The 14133-nt window shown below is 42.6% G+C and overlaps 1 protein-coding gene across 4 annotated transcripts in view; it reads right to left on the minus strand.

Moving 5' to 3' along the window:
• Positions 1-1493: 1493 nt before the first annotated feature.
• The window catches only part of raph1a (Ras association (RalGDS/AF-6) and pleckstrin homology domains 1a), a 356622-nt gene continuing 343982 nt past the window's right edge, over positions 1494-14133 (minus strand). For 2 of the 4 annotated variants that reach the window (XM_034185831.1, XM_034185830.1), the window contains exon 18: positions 1494-4291. In XM_034185831.1, the coding sequence (XP_034041722.1) occupies positions 2105-4291 (2187 nt within the window). In that variant the 3' untranslated portion in view covers positions 1494-2104. The remainder of the gene's footprint in view (positions 4292-14133) is intronic. The other 2 variants (XM_034185828.1, XM_034185829.1) reach the window with 1 other exon arrangement.

A 14133-nucleotide genomic window follows, 5' to 3' on the forward strand; every position in this document is an offset into this window, starting at 1 on the left:
TAAATAGCATCTACAAATGAGTTAGAATTCAAATTTAAGCATCACTTTAGTTAAGCTCACACCAAATACTTTACTAACAGCTTGTAAAGGCTTTATAATAGTATTATTAAGTTTACTAATGCATTGATAAGCATTTATAAATGGAAATATAAAAATGAAACTGTCAACTGTTTGAGACTTTGATTAAAATATATATTAAGCATATACAAATGAGTTATAAAACAAATTTAATCACCACAAGGATATTGCAAATGCTTAACTAATGCTCAGTTAAGGCTTATTCGTACATTGAAAGAAGAATTTGTACATAGATAAAGTCTTTAAACTGCATACTTATAGTGATGGGGAAAGAGCCTTGAGCTTTGTACATTAACAAATGATACATAAAGTATTGAGGAAAAAGGATAAGTAGTTAATGTAATCTTTACAAATGTTATAACATACATTAAGCATCAACTAATGTTTTATTAATGCTTAGTAAAGGCTTAATAATTTGTGAGGAAAAAATGTAAAGACAAACATAAGATTTCTAAAGCATCTTTATCACTAATGAATAGTGTCTGATTTTACGTTTGTAAATGATGAACTATTAATGATCAACTTTTCTTAAATGGTTTATAGAGAATTTAAAAATAATTTATAAATGTTTTATGAAGACATTACATATTTTGTTATTAATAATTATTATGGCATCTATTTATGTTCTTACCAATGAGTAGCTAGTAAAAAACAATGCTTTGTAAATGTTTTACAAGTAGTTATTTAAGCATTTACTTACACTTTATAAATGTTTTACTAATGCTTTATAGCATGGAGTTAATATAAAGTGTTACCACACAGGGATGTAAAACAACCATCATCCAAAAAGTGCAAAATACCATATTAATTTCAGGTCATATCACCTACCTCAAGAAGGTGGTTCCTTGATTCCTCTGTATGCAGTTGGAGTGTCACCAGACCACAGATTCCTGTTATAAATGTCTCCTTGTCTCCCTTCAATTTCATCACAAGCTGTGCTGTCAGCTCCTCATACAGCCCAAAACCTCTGTTAAACTGTGTAATGACATTCTGAGTACCCTCATACATTAAACACCTCCTCATGTGAACATTGGTGACTTCAATGCAACCACTGGCAGCTTTCAGGGTCTTTTTCACAAGAAACTCCCACAGTTTCAATCAGGCCATTTGTTGTGTCCATGTTTGCAAGTTTGCAAGATGCACCTTTGATCATAATGAAATGCAGCAATGAAAGATTTTTCTCTTCATGATCCAGTGTCTATCCCTCACTGAAACTCACATGGGCTTCACAGAAATGATGGAACTTTGGCTCTCTGAGTGAGCAGACCAGACTCAAAGGGTTGACCCTCTACTTGGGCCATGCTACATACATGCTACAACTGACACTAGAAATATACAGCAAAACAGATGGACATTTCTAACTATATGTAGGTGGGTCTAAGATAGATCAATTTTTTTCAACCAAACATACGTACTTTTAAAATTCAGAACCATATACTGTCAAACATCAAACTTCACACCAACCAACTTAAAATAATTAAGATAAGGACATTATCTTTGTAGTATTAAATAATATTATATAAACTCAAACGTTTGCAGTAAATGGAACTTCTCTTTCAAACTGTGCTTCTCCAGGACACAAAATATGTTTCTAGGCACATCTTCAAACTTTCTTGCCCTCCCTTCCTTCACTTCCAATGTAATGGTCCATGCAGTACCAGTAATATTGGAGCAACACATCTGTAATTTGATTTTAATATATTTCAAGGCAAAGCTGCACAGACATTTTGGGAAAAGCTTGAGAGATGCCAGTTTCCGTTTTGCTTGTATACATACATCTATATAGATATTACTCATGTCATTTGATTAAACATGTGGATCAGTAATAATGTTGATAATGACGATAATAAGAATGATGATTCAAGAAGGGATGCCGGCTTGTTACTCGCATGGAATCCATGGAGTGGCTTTGTTAGCATGAAAGGTGGAGAATACAGACAAACCTATTCTTAGTTTTTTAATTCTTTGCTTGAACACTGACACCTACTTGATCAGTTCAGTTAAGTGGGCTCCGCCCTCTGTCTTTCTACCACTCACTGGTCAGTTTGGTACTTTGGTCCCGTTTTGGTGGTGCAGGAGGCGGGCCTCGCCGCAGCGTTGCATAGCCAGAGATGTTGCTATGTTTGGTAGAGTGGGAACGTGTGTGGTGGCGAGAAAGCGTGTGAGAGTGTGCCCGGCTTCCCTGCTGCTGCTGCAAAAACTCAGGGGGAGGAGGTGGGAGGAGCACCATGTCGTCCATCGTGCCCACGGGCTCCATCTTGGAGGAGGGCATGATATGAGAAGATGTGAGTGACCCGTGGCGTGACACTGATTTTCTCTTCAGAGTGCGATTGAGGTCCTCTAGAAAGTGGCTTTTAAGTGCCAGGGAACTAGACACTGCAGATTTTGGGGAAGTAGGTGGGACAGGAGAGGAAGAATAAGAAGACAGAGAAGGAGGAGGTGTCTGCGAAAGAGGAGGTGGCGACAAAGGGATTGAAATTGTACTGTCGTACTGCATCGTACTGCTGCTCCGCCTGTTGAGTGTTGGGTGGGGTACTTCCCCCTTCTTTAATGAGCCTTGTTTCCATGATGATGAGGTTATTGCCTGATGTGCTGGCATCTGAGGTTGAGGGTTCACAACAGCAACTTTTGGAGGGTGATGGAACTCTGACGGATGTGGAGGAAGAAGAAAGAGCTCTGAATCACTTGGGGGAGGTGGGAAGTAATCGGGAGATGAATCCAAATGTGAAAGTTGTGATGGGGGAAGTGGAGGAGGAGGGGATAAGAAGTCAGAGGGCTGTTGGTGGCGACTAGTTTGTAATCCCTGGAGCACCAATGGAAGCTTTGCCAGATTTAGCTTCCCTGGTTTGGGAAGCCCAGTGGAATCTTTGGAAGGTGAGCCAGTTGCAGAAGAGGAGCTGGATGAGGTACCAGTTTGTGGAGTTTGGCCAAATTTGGAGACGAGGCTTTCCACCTTCTTTGGCCTGTCATCTTGGGTTTCACCTGATGAAGTGGACCGAATAGAGGAAGCTCTCTGGGGGGTAGGAGGAGGACCCCTCTTGTTGGACCCAGTGGAGGAGATGGAAGGACACTTATTGATGGGGGAGCCTGTCATGGAGGAGGATGAACAGGATAGAGGAGGGAAATCCACTAAAGAGCTCTCAGGAGGTGGTGGTGGAAACTCTGGGGACTGTGGAACCATACTGCCCCCTGGCTGCCATTTTGGTTTGGCCTTGACAGCTGGAGGAGACTGTGGAGCAGAGCTCTTGGATACTTCCACAGAGGTTGATGCAGGAGGGGAGGAAGACACAGAGTTTCCTGGGAACTGATTGACAATTTGCTTAACCAAAGAGGAGGTGGCAGCTGCGATGGAGATGGATAAAGAAGATGGGGAGGAGGGAGAAAGGGCGAGGGTTTTGGAGGAGAGGCTGTGCTGCTTTGGGAGGGTGGGAGGGGGCTGATTGGGTGAATGTCCTGTTGAGAAACTTTGCTGCTTTTTTACTGGCACATGTGCACTGTGGGGAGTAATTGGAGACACAGGGGAGATGGCAATTGGGAGGGAGGATGGGCCTGAGGGTTTGGGAGCGGTCTGAGGAGGGAATCCACCAGTGAAGGTTTTGGGGGGTGTGGGTGGGGGTGCGCTGGGGGAATGGGTTTGGAAAACCTGTAAGGATCTAGGAGGAGAAAGCTCCACAGGAGGAGGTGGAGGAGGAGAATCATCATCGGGCACAGCTGGGCTAAAGTCGTACACCATGTTAGGAAACTTCTGTGCCAGGAACTGTTGGAGGCCAGTGTTAGTCAGTGGTAGGCAGGAGCTGGTGATTTGTTCTGGAGGGGGTGGAGGAGGCAAGTTGTCAGTGTCTAGGCAGGTCATCGGAGGTGGCGGGAGGTAGGAGGCAGCAGGGAGGGTGCTATTGTTGTTTGTGGCTTCCTGGGCAGGTGGACTAGCTCCAGCTGGCTGTGTCTTGGACTGGCTCTGCAGATGTGCCAGTGTACTGTACTTGACAAATGTGGAGGGAGGCAACGGCTGAGGAGCCACACTTGTGATGGAGAGAGGAGCGGATGGTGAAAGAGGTGAGGGCGGACTTCGAGAAGAATCCTTGGATGGGACAAGGCTGTCAGTGTAGCTGGAACTGGAAGGGGGGGTCAGAGGCTGTGACATAGGGAGGGCCTGGAATGAGAGGGCAGGGATCTGGACAGGGATGGGTTTACTGATAGGATCCATCTTCAACATCTAGACAGAAAAACAAGATGAAAAGGAGTAGAAGAGAAGGTCAATCAGGTTGAGCAGAGAAGGAGCAAGTCAGAAGACATTAAGAGGATAAGTGGAGAACAGAGAAAAGGGGGAGAGGAGAGACAGAATGAGAACAAGTTATGAGAAGGATAAACCAGGGGTTCTCAATCCGGTCCTCAAGAACCCCTGAACCTGTGTCTGTTAAGAGCTGAATTAGCATATCAGCTCGTGGCAGAGCAGGGAGAGATGGAAAATGTGCAGTTTCAGGGGTCTTTGAGGACTGGATTGAGAACCCCTGGGATAAACAATCAAAAAACAAACAAAGAGAAAAAAACAACCCAAGTGCCATAAATCAAAGTGAGATATTGAAGAATGTACCATATCTTCCAGGGTATAAGTCATTTATGAATAAAAGTTATTTTTACTACTTTAAGAGGTCCTGCAGTTTATACCCTCATCCGAGTTATATACCAAAAAAAACCATGTGTTCTTCATTATTATTAATACAAGTTATTATTATTATTATTATTATAACAACAACAACCATTTATATAGGGCTTTCCCAGGAATAAAAACACGAAAGAAAATAAACTCCAATAATAAATGAAATGATGCAAATCATAAAAAGTGCACTATAAAAATGCACAAAAATCCCAAATTAAAGAGCTCATAAAACAGAAAAGAGGTGCAACTTATACTCTGGAAAACACAGTAAGCACAAAAAACACCCGCAGCCACACCACAAAACCCACTGAACACTGAGGACCATGAGTCCTCTGCAGGCTGGGGCCTAGCCTGGGTCTGAATTTTGACTGGGTCTACAGTTTTACAGATCTATCAGGCTGAAATGATTATTGAAAGAAAACGTTTGGTGCTGTGCAGCTAGGTGGAGCATCTCCTACCACGCTGCTCATGCAGTCCTGGTCAAGAATCACCGGCACCTATCATTTTGTATTTCATAGCTTCAGAAATAAATGCAAAAGAACCAATTCTGTAAAATCACAGTATTTAATAATATAACGTAATGATAAATACACTTGACCATATGAGCACTGTCACTTTTATAATTGTGTAATTGCTATCCCAGTGCAAAGTATATATATATATATATATATATATATATATATATATATATATATATATATATATATATATATATATATGAGGTCTGTCAAAGTATCGTACCTTTTTATTTTTTTCAAAAACTATATGGATTTCATTCATATGTTTTTACGTCAGACATGCTTGAACCCTCGTGCGCATGCCTGAGTTTTTCCACGCCTGTCGGTGACGTCATTCGCCTGTGAGCACGCCTTGGGAAGGAGTGGTCCCGCCCCCTCGTCGGATTTTCATTGTCTGGAAATGGCGGAATGAAAAGGACTTTTTTTCCATTAGAATTTTTTCAGAAGCTGTTAGAGACTAGCACCTGGAAACCATTCGAAAAATTTATCTGGCTTTTGGTGAAAATTTTACGGGCTTCACAGAGAATAAGGACTTTTACTACAGCTTTCAGGACTGCTTTAAGGACGGTCGGTGCGCCGCGCTCCGAGCTGCGACGACGAGGCACAAACCACTGGATCATTTCTAAACGGATGGCTCTGTGGATACGAGACCGTCGTGTGCTCTTTCTCTGGTTATCACAAGAGCTGGACATCAGCCATTTTCCGGCAGGTTTCACTTTTAACAAGAGATTTTGTCATGGAAAGCCGCACGGAGGCTTCGCACGTCACGACCGATTCGCTGATGAAGCGAGACAAAGGAACACCTCCGTTTCGGAGTGTTAGAGGACAAGTTGGGACATGCCCAGCTCTCCACAATTTCTCTTATACTCACTCGACTGGTAAGCACTGAAAGCCGAGACAGACATGTCCCAACTTGTCCTCTAACACTCCGAAACGGAGGTGTTCCTTTGTCTCGCTTCATCAGCGAATTGGTCGTGACGCGCAAAGCCTCCGCGCGGCTTTCCATGACAAAATGTCTTGTTAAAAGTGAAATCTGCCGGAAAATGGCTGATGTCCAGCTCTTGTGATAACCAGAGAAAGAGCACACAATGGTCTCGTATCCACAGAGCCATCCGTTTAGAAATGATCCAGTGGTTTGTGCCGCATCGTCGCAGCTTGGAGCGCGGCGCACCGACCGTCCTTAAAGCAGTCCTGAAAGCTATAGTAAAAGTCCTTATTCTCTGTAAAGCCTGTAAATTTTTCACCGAAAGCCAGATAAATTTTTCGAATGGTTTCCAGGTGCCAGTCTCTAACAGCTTCTGAAAAAAGTCTGATGGAAAAAAGTCCTTTTCATTCCGCCATTTCCAGACAATGAAAATCCGACGAGGGGGCGGGACCACTCCTTCCCAAGGTGTGCTCACAGGCGAATGACGTCACCGACAGGCGTGGAAAAACTCAGGCATGCGCACGAGGGTTCAAGCATGTCTGACGTAAAAACATATGAATGAAATCCATATACTTTATTGACAGACCTCGTATATATATATATATATATATATATATATATATATATATATATATATATATGAGGTCCGTGAGAAAAGTAACAGACCTTTTTATTTTTTTCAAAAACTATATGGATTTGAATCACGTGTGATTACATCAGACAAGCTTGAACCCTCGTGTGCATGCGTGAGTTTTTTTCCACACCTGTCGGTTACGTCATTTGCCTGTGGGCAGGCTTTGAGTGAGGAGTGGTCCACCCCTCCCGTCAGAATCCCTTTGTCTGACAACTTCCTGAGAGACTGGCGCTTTGCTTGATCAAAATTTTTTCAGAACCTGTGAGGCACATCGAAGTGGACACGATTTGAGAAATTCAGCTGGTTTTCGGTGAAAATTTTAACGGCTGATGAGAGATTATGGAGTGTTACTGTCGCTTTAAGGACTTCCCACAGAGCGGGACGTCGCACAGCGCTCCAAGGCACCGTCGTCAGCCTGTTTCGAGCTGAAAACTTCTAAATTTAAGCCTCTGTTGACCCAGGACGTCGTGAAAGAACAGAGAACTTTCAGAAGAGGTCGGGATCAGCAGATTATCCGGACATTCCACTGTTTAAAGGAGATTTTGTAATGAAAGACGTGCGGACGGACTGGCGCGTCGGCAGGCAGCCGGTGCGGCGCGCCGCAACAGGAAAAACACCTCCGTTGGAAGCCTTAAGGACAAGTTGGAACATGTCCAGCTGTTAAACAATTTCTCAGATACTCACTCTACTGAAAGCCATCAAAAGCCGCCTGGTTTTTACAAATGGTTATCAACACGGAGGTGTTTTTCCTGTGGCGGTGTGCCACGCCGGCTGCCTACCAACGCGCCAATCCGTCCGCACGTCTTTCATTACAAAATCTCCTTTAAACAGTGGAATGTCCGGATAAACTGCTGATCCCGACCTCTTCTGAAAGTTCTCTGTTCTCTCACGACGTCCTGGGTCAACAGAGGCTTAAATTTGGAAGTTTTCAGCTTGAAACAGGCTGACGACGGCGCCTCGGAGCACTGCGCGACGTCCCGCTCTGTGACGTCCCGCTCCGTGGGAAGTCCTTAAAGCGAGAGTAACACTCCATAATCTCTCATCAGCCGTTAAACTTTTCACCGAAAACCAGCTGAATTTCTCGAATGGTGTCCAATTCGATGTGCCTCACAGGTTCTGAAAAATTTTGATCAAGCAAAGCGCCAGTCTCTCAGGAAGTTATCAGACAAAGGGATTCCGACGGGAGGGGTGGACCACTCCTCACTCAAAGCCTGCCCACAGGCGAATGACGTAACTGAGAGGCGTGAAAAAACTCACGCATGCGCACGAGGGTTCAAGGTTGGCTGATGTAATCGCACGTGATTAAAATCCATATAGCTTTTGAAAAAAATAAAAAGGTACTTTTCTCACAGACCTCGTGTGTGTATATATATATATATATATATATATATATATATATATAGAAGGAGAGAGCATATCTCACCCATATTGGCCTCTCTTCATTGGCTTCCTGTTAATTCTAGAATTTAAAATTCTTCTTTTTACTTGCCTCTACTGGTGGTTGGCTCTCACTGCGGTATTGTATCACTTCCTGTTCCGGAGCACAGCGGTGTTTTTCTGTATCTGTTAGCTGTTTAATCTGCGCAGTTAGATTGATCTAGTTATCTAGATTACGATTGGTTTCCCAGTGTAATCTTTACGTGCCTTAACTAAAGCACTCCTTCTGCTGAATCACCTCTAAATTATTTACACATTATTCACTTTGCGTGTTTTTAGGAATCCGATAGCTTAGCGTAGCTACTAGCTCTTAGCCGATTTAGCATGGCGGCTTCTCCTGTCTCTCCCGCACTTTTCTGCTCTGGGTGTGAAATGTTTAGTTATTCCTCGGCCTCCTTTAGCAGTAACAGTACTTGTAATAAGTGTAGCTTATTCGTAGCTTTGGAGGCCAGGCTGGGCGAATTGGAGACTCGGCTCCGCACCGTGGAAAATTCTACAGCTAGCCAGGCCCCTGTAGTCGGTGCGGACCAAGGTAGCTTAGCCGCCGTTAGTTACCCCCTGGCAGATCCCGAGCAGCCGGGAAAGCAGGCCGACTGGGTGACTGTGAGGAGGAAGCGTAGCCCTAAACAGAAGCCCCGTGTACACCGCCAACCCGTTCACATCTCTAAGCGTTTTTCTCCACTCGACGACACACCCGCCGAGGATCAAACTCTGGTTATTGGCGACTCTGTTTTGCGAAATGTGAAGTTAGCGACACCAGCAACCATAGTCAATTGTCTTCCGGGGGCCAGAGCAGGCGACATTGAAGGAAATTTGAAACTGCTGGCTAAGGCTAAGCGTAAATTTGGTAAGATTGTAATTCACGTCGGCAGTAATGACACCCGGTTACGCCAATCAGAGGTCACTAAAATTAACACTAAATCGGTGTGTAACTTTGCAAAAACAATGTCGGACTCTGTAGTTTTCTCTGGGCCCCTCCCCAATCAGACCGGGAGTGACATGTTTAGCCGCATGTTCTCCTTGAATTGCTGGCTGTCTGAGTGGTGTCCAAAAAATGAGGTGGGCTTCATAGATAATTGGCAAAGCTTCTGGGGAAAACCTGGTCTTGTTAGGAGAGATGGCATCCATCCCACTTTGGATGGAGCAGCTCTCATTTCTAGAAATCTGGGAAATTTTCTTAAATCCTCCAAACCGTGACTATCCAGGGTTGGGACCAGGAAGCAGAGTTGTAGTCTTATACACCTCTCTGCAGCTTCTCTCCCCCTGCCATCCCCTCATTACCCCATCCCCGTAGAGACGGTGCCTGCTCCCAGACTACCAATAACCAGCAAAAATCTATTTAAGCATAAAAATTCAAAAAGAAAAAATAATATAGCACCTTCAACTGCACCACAGACTAAAACAGTTAAATGTGGTCTATTAAACATTAGGTCTCTCTCTTCTAAGTCCCTGTTGGTAAATGATATAATAATTGATCAACATATTGATTTATTCTGCCTTACAGAAACCTGGTTACAGCAGGATGAATATGTTAGTTTAAATGAGTCAACACCCCCGAGTCACACTAACTGTCAGAATGCTCGTAGCACGGGCCAGGGCGGAGGATTAGCAGCAATCTTCCATTCCAGCTTATTAATTAATCAAAAACCCAGACAGAGCTTTAATTCATTTGAAAGCTTGACTCTTAGTCTTGTCCATCCAAATTGGAAGTCCCAAAAACCAGTTTTATTTGTTATTATCTATCGTCCACCTGGTCGTTACTGTGAGTTTCTCTGTGAATTTTCAGACCTTTTGTCTGACTTAGTGCTTAGCTCAGATAAGATAATTATAGTGGGCGATTTTAACATCCACACAGATGCTGAGAATGACAGCCTCAACACTGCATTTAATCTATTATTAGACTTGATTGGCTTTGCTCAAAAAGTAAATGAGTCCACCCACCACTTTAATCATATCTTAGATCTTGTTCTGACTTATGTTATGGAAATAGAAGACTTAACAGTATTCCCTGAAAACTCCCTTCTGTCTGATCATTTCTTAATAACATTTACATTTACTCTGATGGACTACCCAGCAGTGGGGAATAAGTTTCATTACACTAGAAGTCTTTCAGAAAGCGCTGTAACTAGGTTTAAGGATATGATTCCTTCTTTATGTTCTCTAATGCCATATACCAACACAGTGCAGAGTAGCTACCTAAACTCTGTAAGTGAGATAGAGTATCTCGTCAATAGTTTTACATCCTCATTGAAGACAACTTTGGATGCTGTAGCTCCTCTAAAAAAGAGAGCTTTAAAGAAGTGCCTGACTCCGTGGTATAACTCACAAACTCGTAGCTTAAAGCAGATAACCCGTAAGTTGGAGAGGAAATGGCGTCTCACTAATTTAGAAGATCTTCACTTAGCCTGGAAAAAGAGTCTGTTGCTCTATAAAAAAGCCCTCCGTAAAGCTAGGACATCTTTCTACTCATCACTAATTGAAGAAAATAAGAACAACCCCAGGTTTCTTTTCAGCACTGTAGCCAGGCTGACAAAGAGTCAGAGCTCTATTGAGCTGAGTATTCCATTAACTTTAACTAGTAATGACTTCATGACTTTCTTTGCTAACAAAATTTTAACTATTAGAGAAAAAATTACTCATAACCATCCCAAAGACGTATCGTTATCTTTGGCTGCTTTCAGTGATGCCGGTATTTGGTTAGACTCTTTCTCTCCGATTGTTCTGTCTGGGTTATTTTCATTAGTTACTTCATCCAAACCATCAACATGTTTATTAGACCCCATTCCTACCAGGCTGCTCAAGGAAGCCCTACCATTATTTAATGCTTCGATCTTAAATATGCTCAATCTATCTTTGTTAGTTGGTTATGTACCACAGGCTTTTAAGGTGGCAGTAATTAAACCATTACTTAAAAAGCCATCACTTGACCTAGCTATCTTAGCTAATTATAGGCCAATCTCCAACCTTCCTTTTCTCTCAAAAATTCTTGAAAGGGTAGTTGTAAAACAGCTAACTGATCATCTGCAGAGGAATGGTCTATTTGAAGAGTTTCAGTCAGGTTTTAGAATTCATCATAGTACAGAAACAGCATTAGTGAAGGTTACAAATGATCTTCTTATGGCCTCGGACAGTGGACTCATCTCTGTGCTTGTTCTGTTAGACCTCAGTGCTGCTTTTGATACTGTTGACCATAAAATTTTATTACAGAGATTAGAGCATGCCATAGGTATTAAAGGCACTGCGCTGCGGTGGTTTGAATCATATTTGTCTAATAGATTACAATTTGTTCATGTAAATAGGGAATCTTCTTCACAGACTAAAGTTAATTATGGAGTTCCACAAGGTTCTGTGCTAGGACCAATTTTATTCACTTTATACATGCTTCCCTTAGGCAGTATTATTAGACGGTATTGCTTAAATTTTCATTGTTACGCAGATGATACCCAGCTTTATCTATCCATGAAGCCAGAGGACACACACCAATTAGCTAAACTGCAGGATTGTCTTACAGACATAAAGACATGGATGACCTCTAATTTCCTGCTTTTAAACTCAGATAAAACTGAAGTTATTGTACTTGGCCCCACAAATCTTAGAAACATGGTGTCTAACCAGATCCTTACTCTGGATGGCATTACCCTGACCTCTAGTAATACTGTGAGAAATCTTGGAGTCATTTTTGATCAGGATATGTCATTCAAAGCGCATATTAAACAAATATGTAGGACTGCTTTTTTGCATTTACGCAATATCTCTAAAATCAGAAAGGTCTTGTCTCAGAGTGATGCTGAAAAACTAATTCATGCATTTATTTCCTCTAGGCTGGACTATTGTAATTCATTATTATCAGGTTGTCCTAAAAGTTCCCTAAAAAGCCTTCAGTTAATTCAAAATGCTGCAGCTAGAGTACTGACGGGGACTAGAAGGAGAGAGCATATCTCACCCATATTGGCCTCTCTTCATTGGCTTCCTGTTAATTCTAGAATAGAATTTAAAATTCTTCTTCTTACTTATAAGGTTTTGAATAATCAGGTCCCATCTTATCTTAGGGACCTCGTAGTACCATATCACCCCAATAGAGCGCTTCGCTCTCAGACTGCAGGCTTACTTGTAGTTCCTAGGGTTTGTAAGAGTAGAATGGGAGGCAGAGCCTTCAGCTTTCAGGCTCCTCTCCTGTGGAACCAGCTCCCAATTCAGATCAGGGAGACAGACACCCTCTCTACTTTTAAGATTAGGCTTAAAACTTTCCTTTTTGCTAAAGCTTATAGTTAGGGCTGGATCAGGTGACCCTGAACCATCCCTTAGTTATGCTGCTATAGACGTAGACTGCTGGGGGGTTCCCATGATGCACTGTTTCTTTCTCTTTTTGCTCTGTATGCACCACTCTGCATTTAATCATTAGTGATCGATCTCTGCTCCCCTCCACAGCATGTCTTTTTCCTGGTTCTCTCCCTCAGCCCCAACCAGTCCCAGCAGAAGACTGCCCCTCCCTGAGCCTGGTTCTGCTGGAGGTTTCTTCCTGTTAAAAGGGAGTTTTTCCTTCCCACTGTAGCCAAGTGCTTGCTCACAGGGGGTCGTTTTGACCGTTGGGGTTTTACATAATTATTGTATGGCCTTGCCTTACAATATAAAGCGCCTTGGGGCAACTGTTTGTTGTGATTTGGCGCTATATAAAAAAATTGATTGAATTGATTGATTGATAAGGTTTTGAATAATCAGGTCCCATCTTATCTTAGGGACCTCATAGTACCATATCACCCCAATAGAGCGCTTCGCTCTCAGACTGCAGGCTTACTTGTAGTTCCTAGGGTTTGTAAGAGTAGAATGGGAGGCAGAGCCTTCTGCTTTCAGGCTCCTCTCCTGTGGAACCAGCTCCCAATTCAGATCAGGGAGACAGACACCCTCTCTACTTTTAAGATTAGGCTTAAAACTTTCCTTTTTGCTAAAGCTTATAGTTAGGGCTGGATCAGGTGACCCTGAACCATCCCTTAGTTATGCTGCTATAGACTTAGACTGCTGGGGTGTTCCCATGATGCACTGTGTTTCTTTCTCTTTTTGCTCTGTATGCACCACTCTGCATTTAATCATTAGTGACTGATCTCTGCTCTCTTCCACAGCATGTCTTTTTCCTGGTTCTCTCCCTCAGCCCCAACCAGTCCCAGCAGAAGACTGCCCCTCCCTGAGCCTGGTTCTGCTGGAGGTTTCTTCCTGTTAAAAGGGAGTTTTTCCTTCCCACTGTCGCCAAGTGCTTGCTCATAGGGGGTCGTTTTGACCGTTGGGGTTTTTCTGTAATTATTGTATGGCCTTGGCTTACAATATAAAGCGCCTTGGGGCAGCTGTTTGTTGTGATTTGGCGCTATATAAATAAAATTGATTTGATATATTATATATTTATTATTATTTACATTAATTAAGCTGCTATTGTTGTACGTACAATTTGTACATGTTGAATAAAGCCCCTCTATCAATCAATAATAAACAATATTTACGTTTTTTTAACAGCATCTGCAGGAGGGTGTGCGTGTGCAAAGACATGAACTTTTGACAAGAGCAGAAGTTAGCGTGCATGCAGACATCCACAAAATGTCTGGTAAATCACTCCAGAGGTGTTATCAGGTTACAAAAACTGTTTCAGTTTTTGAAATGTTTGTTTCTCACTTGCTTTTACATAATATATGACAAAGAGGTTATATTTCCACACAAATGAAACAGAGGTTGTAGCTAGCTATACCAACCAATGAAGTCATGGTGCCGCTCTACTGTGATTGGCTGTCACATCCGCCCCTCAAAAAAAATGGAACAGAATGAAATAGAATGTGACTTTTTGACCTCTAAAAATAGGTCAAGGTTAGTCATCTCTGAACTTGTCCAAGGTCTGTGTCCC

The sequence above is a fragment of the Thalassophryne amazonica genome, chromosome 14, assembly GCF_902500255.1.
Source record: "Thalassophryne amazonica chromosome 14, fThaAma1.1, whole genome shotgun sequence".
Classification (NCBI taxonomy): Eukaryota; Metazoa; Chordata; class Actinopteri; order Batrachoidiformes; family Batrachoididae; genus Thalassophryne; species Thalassophryne amazonica.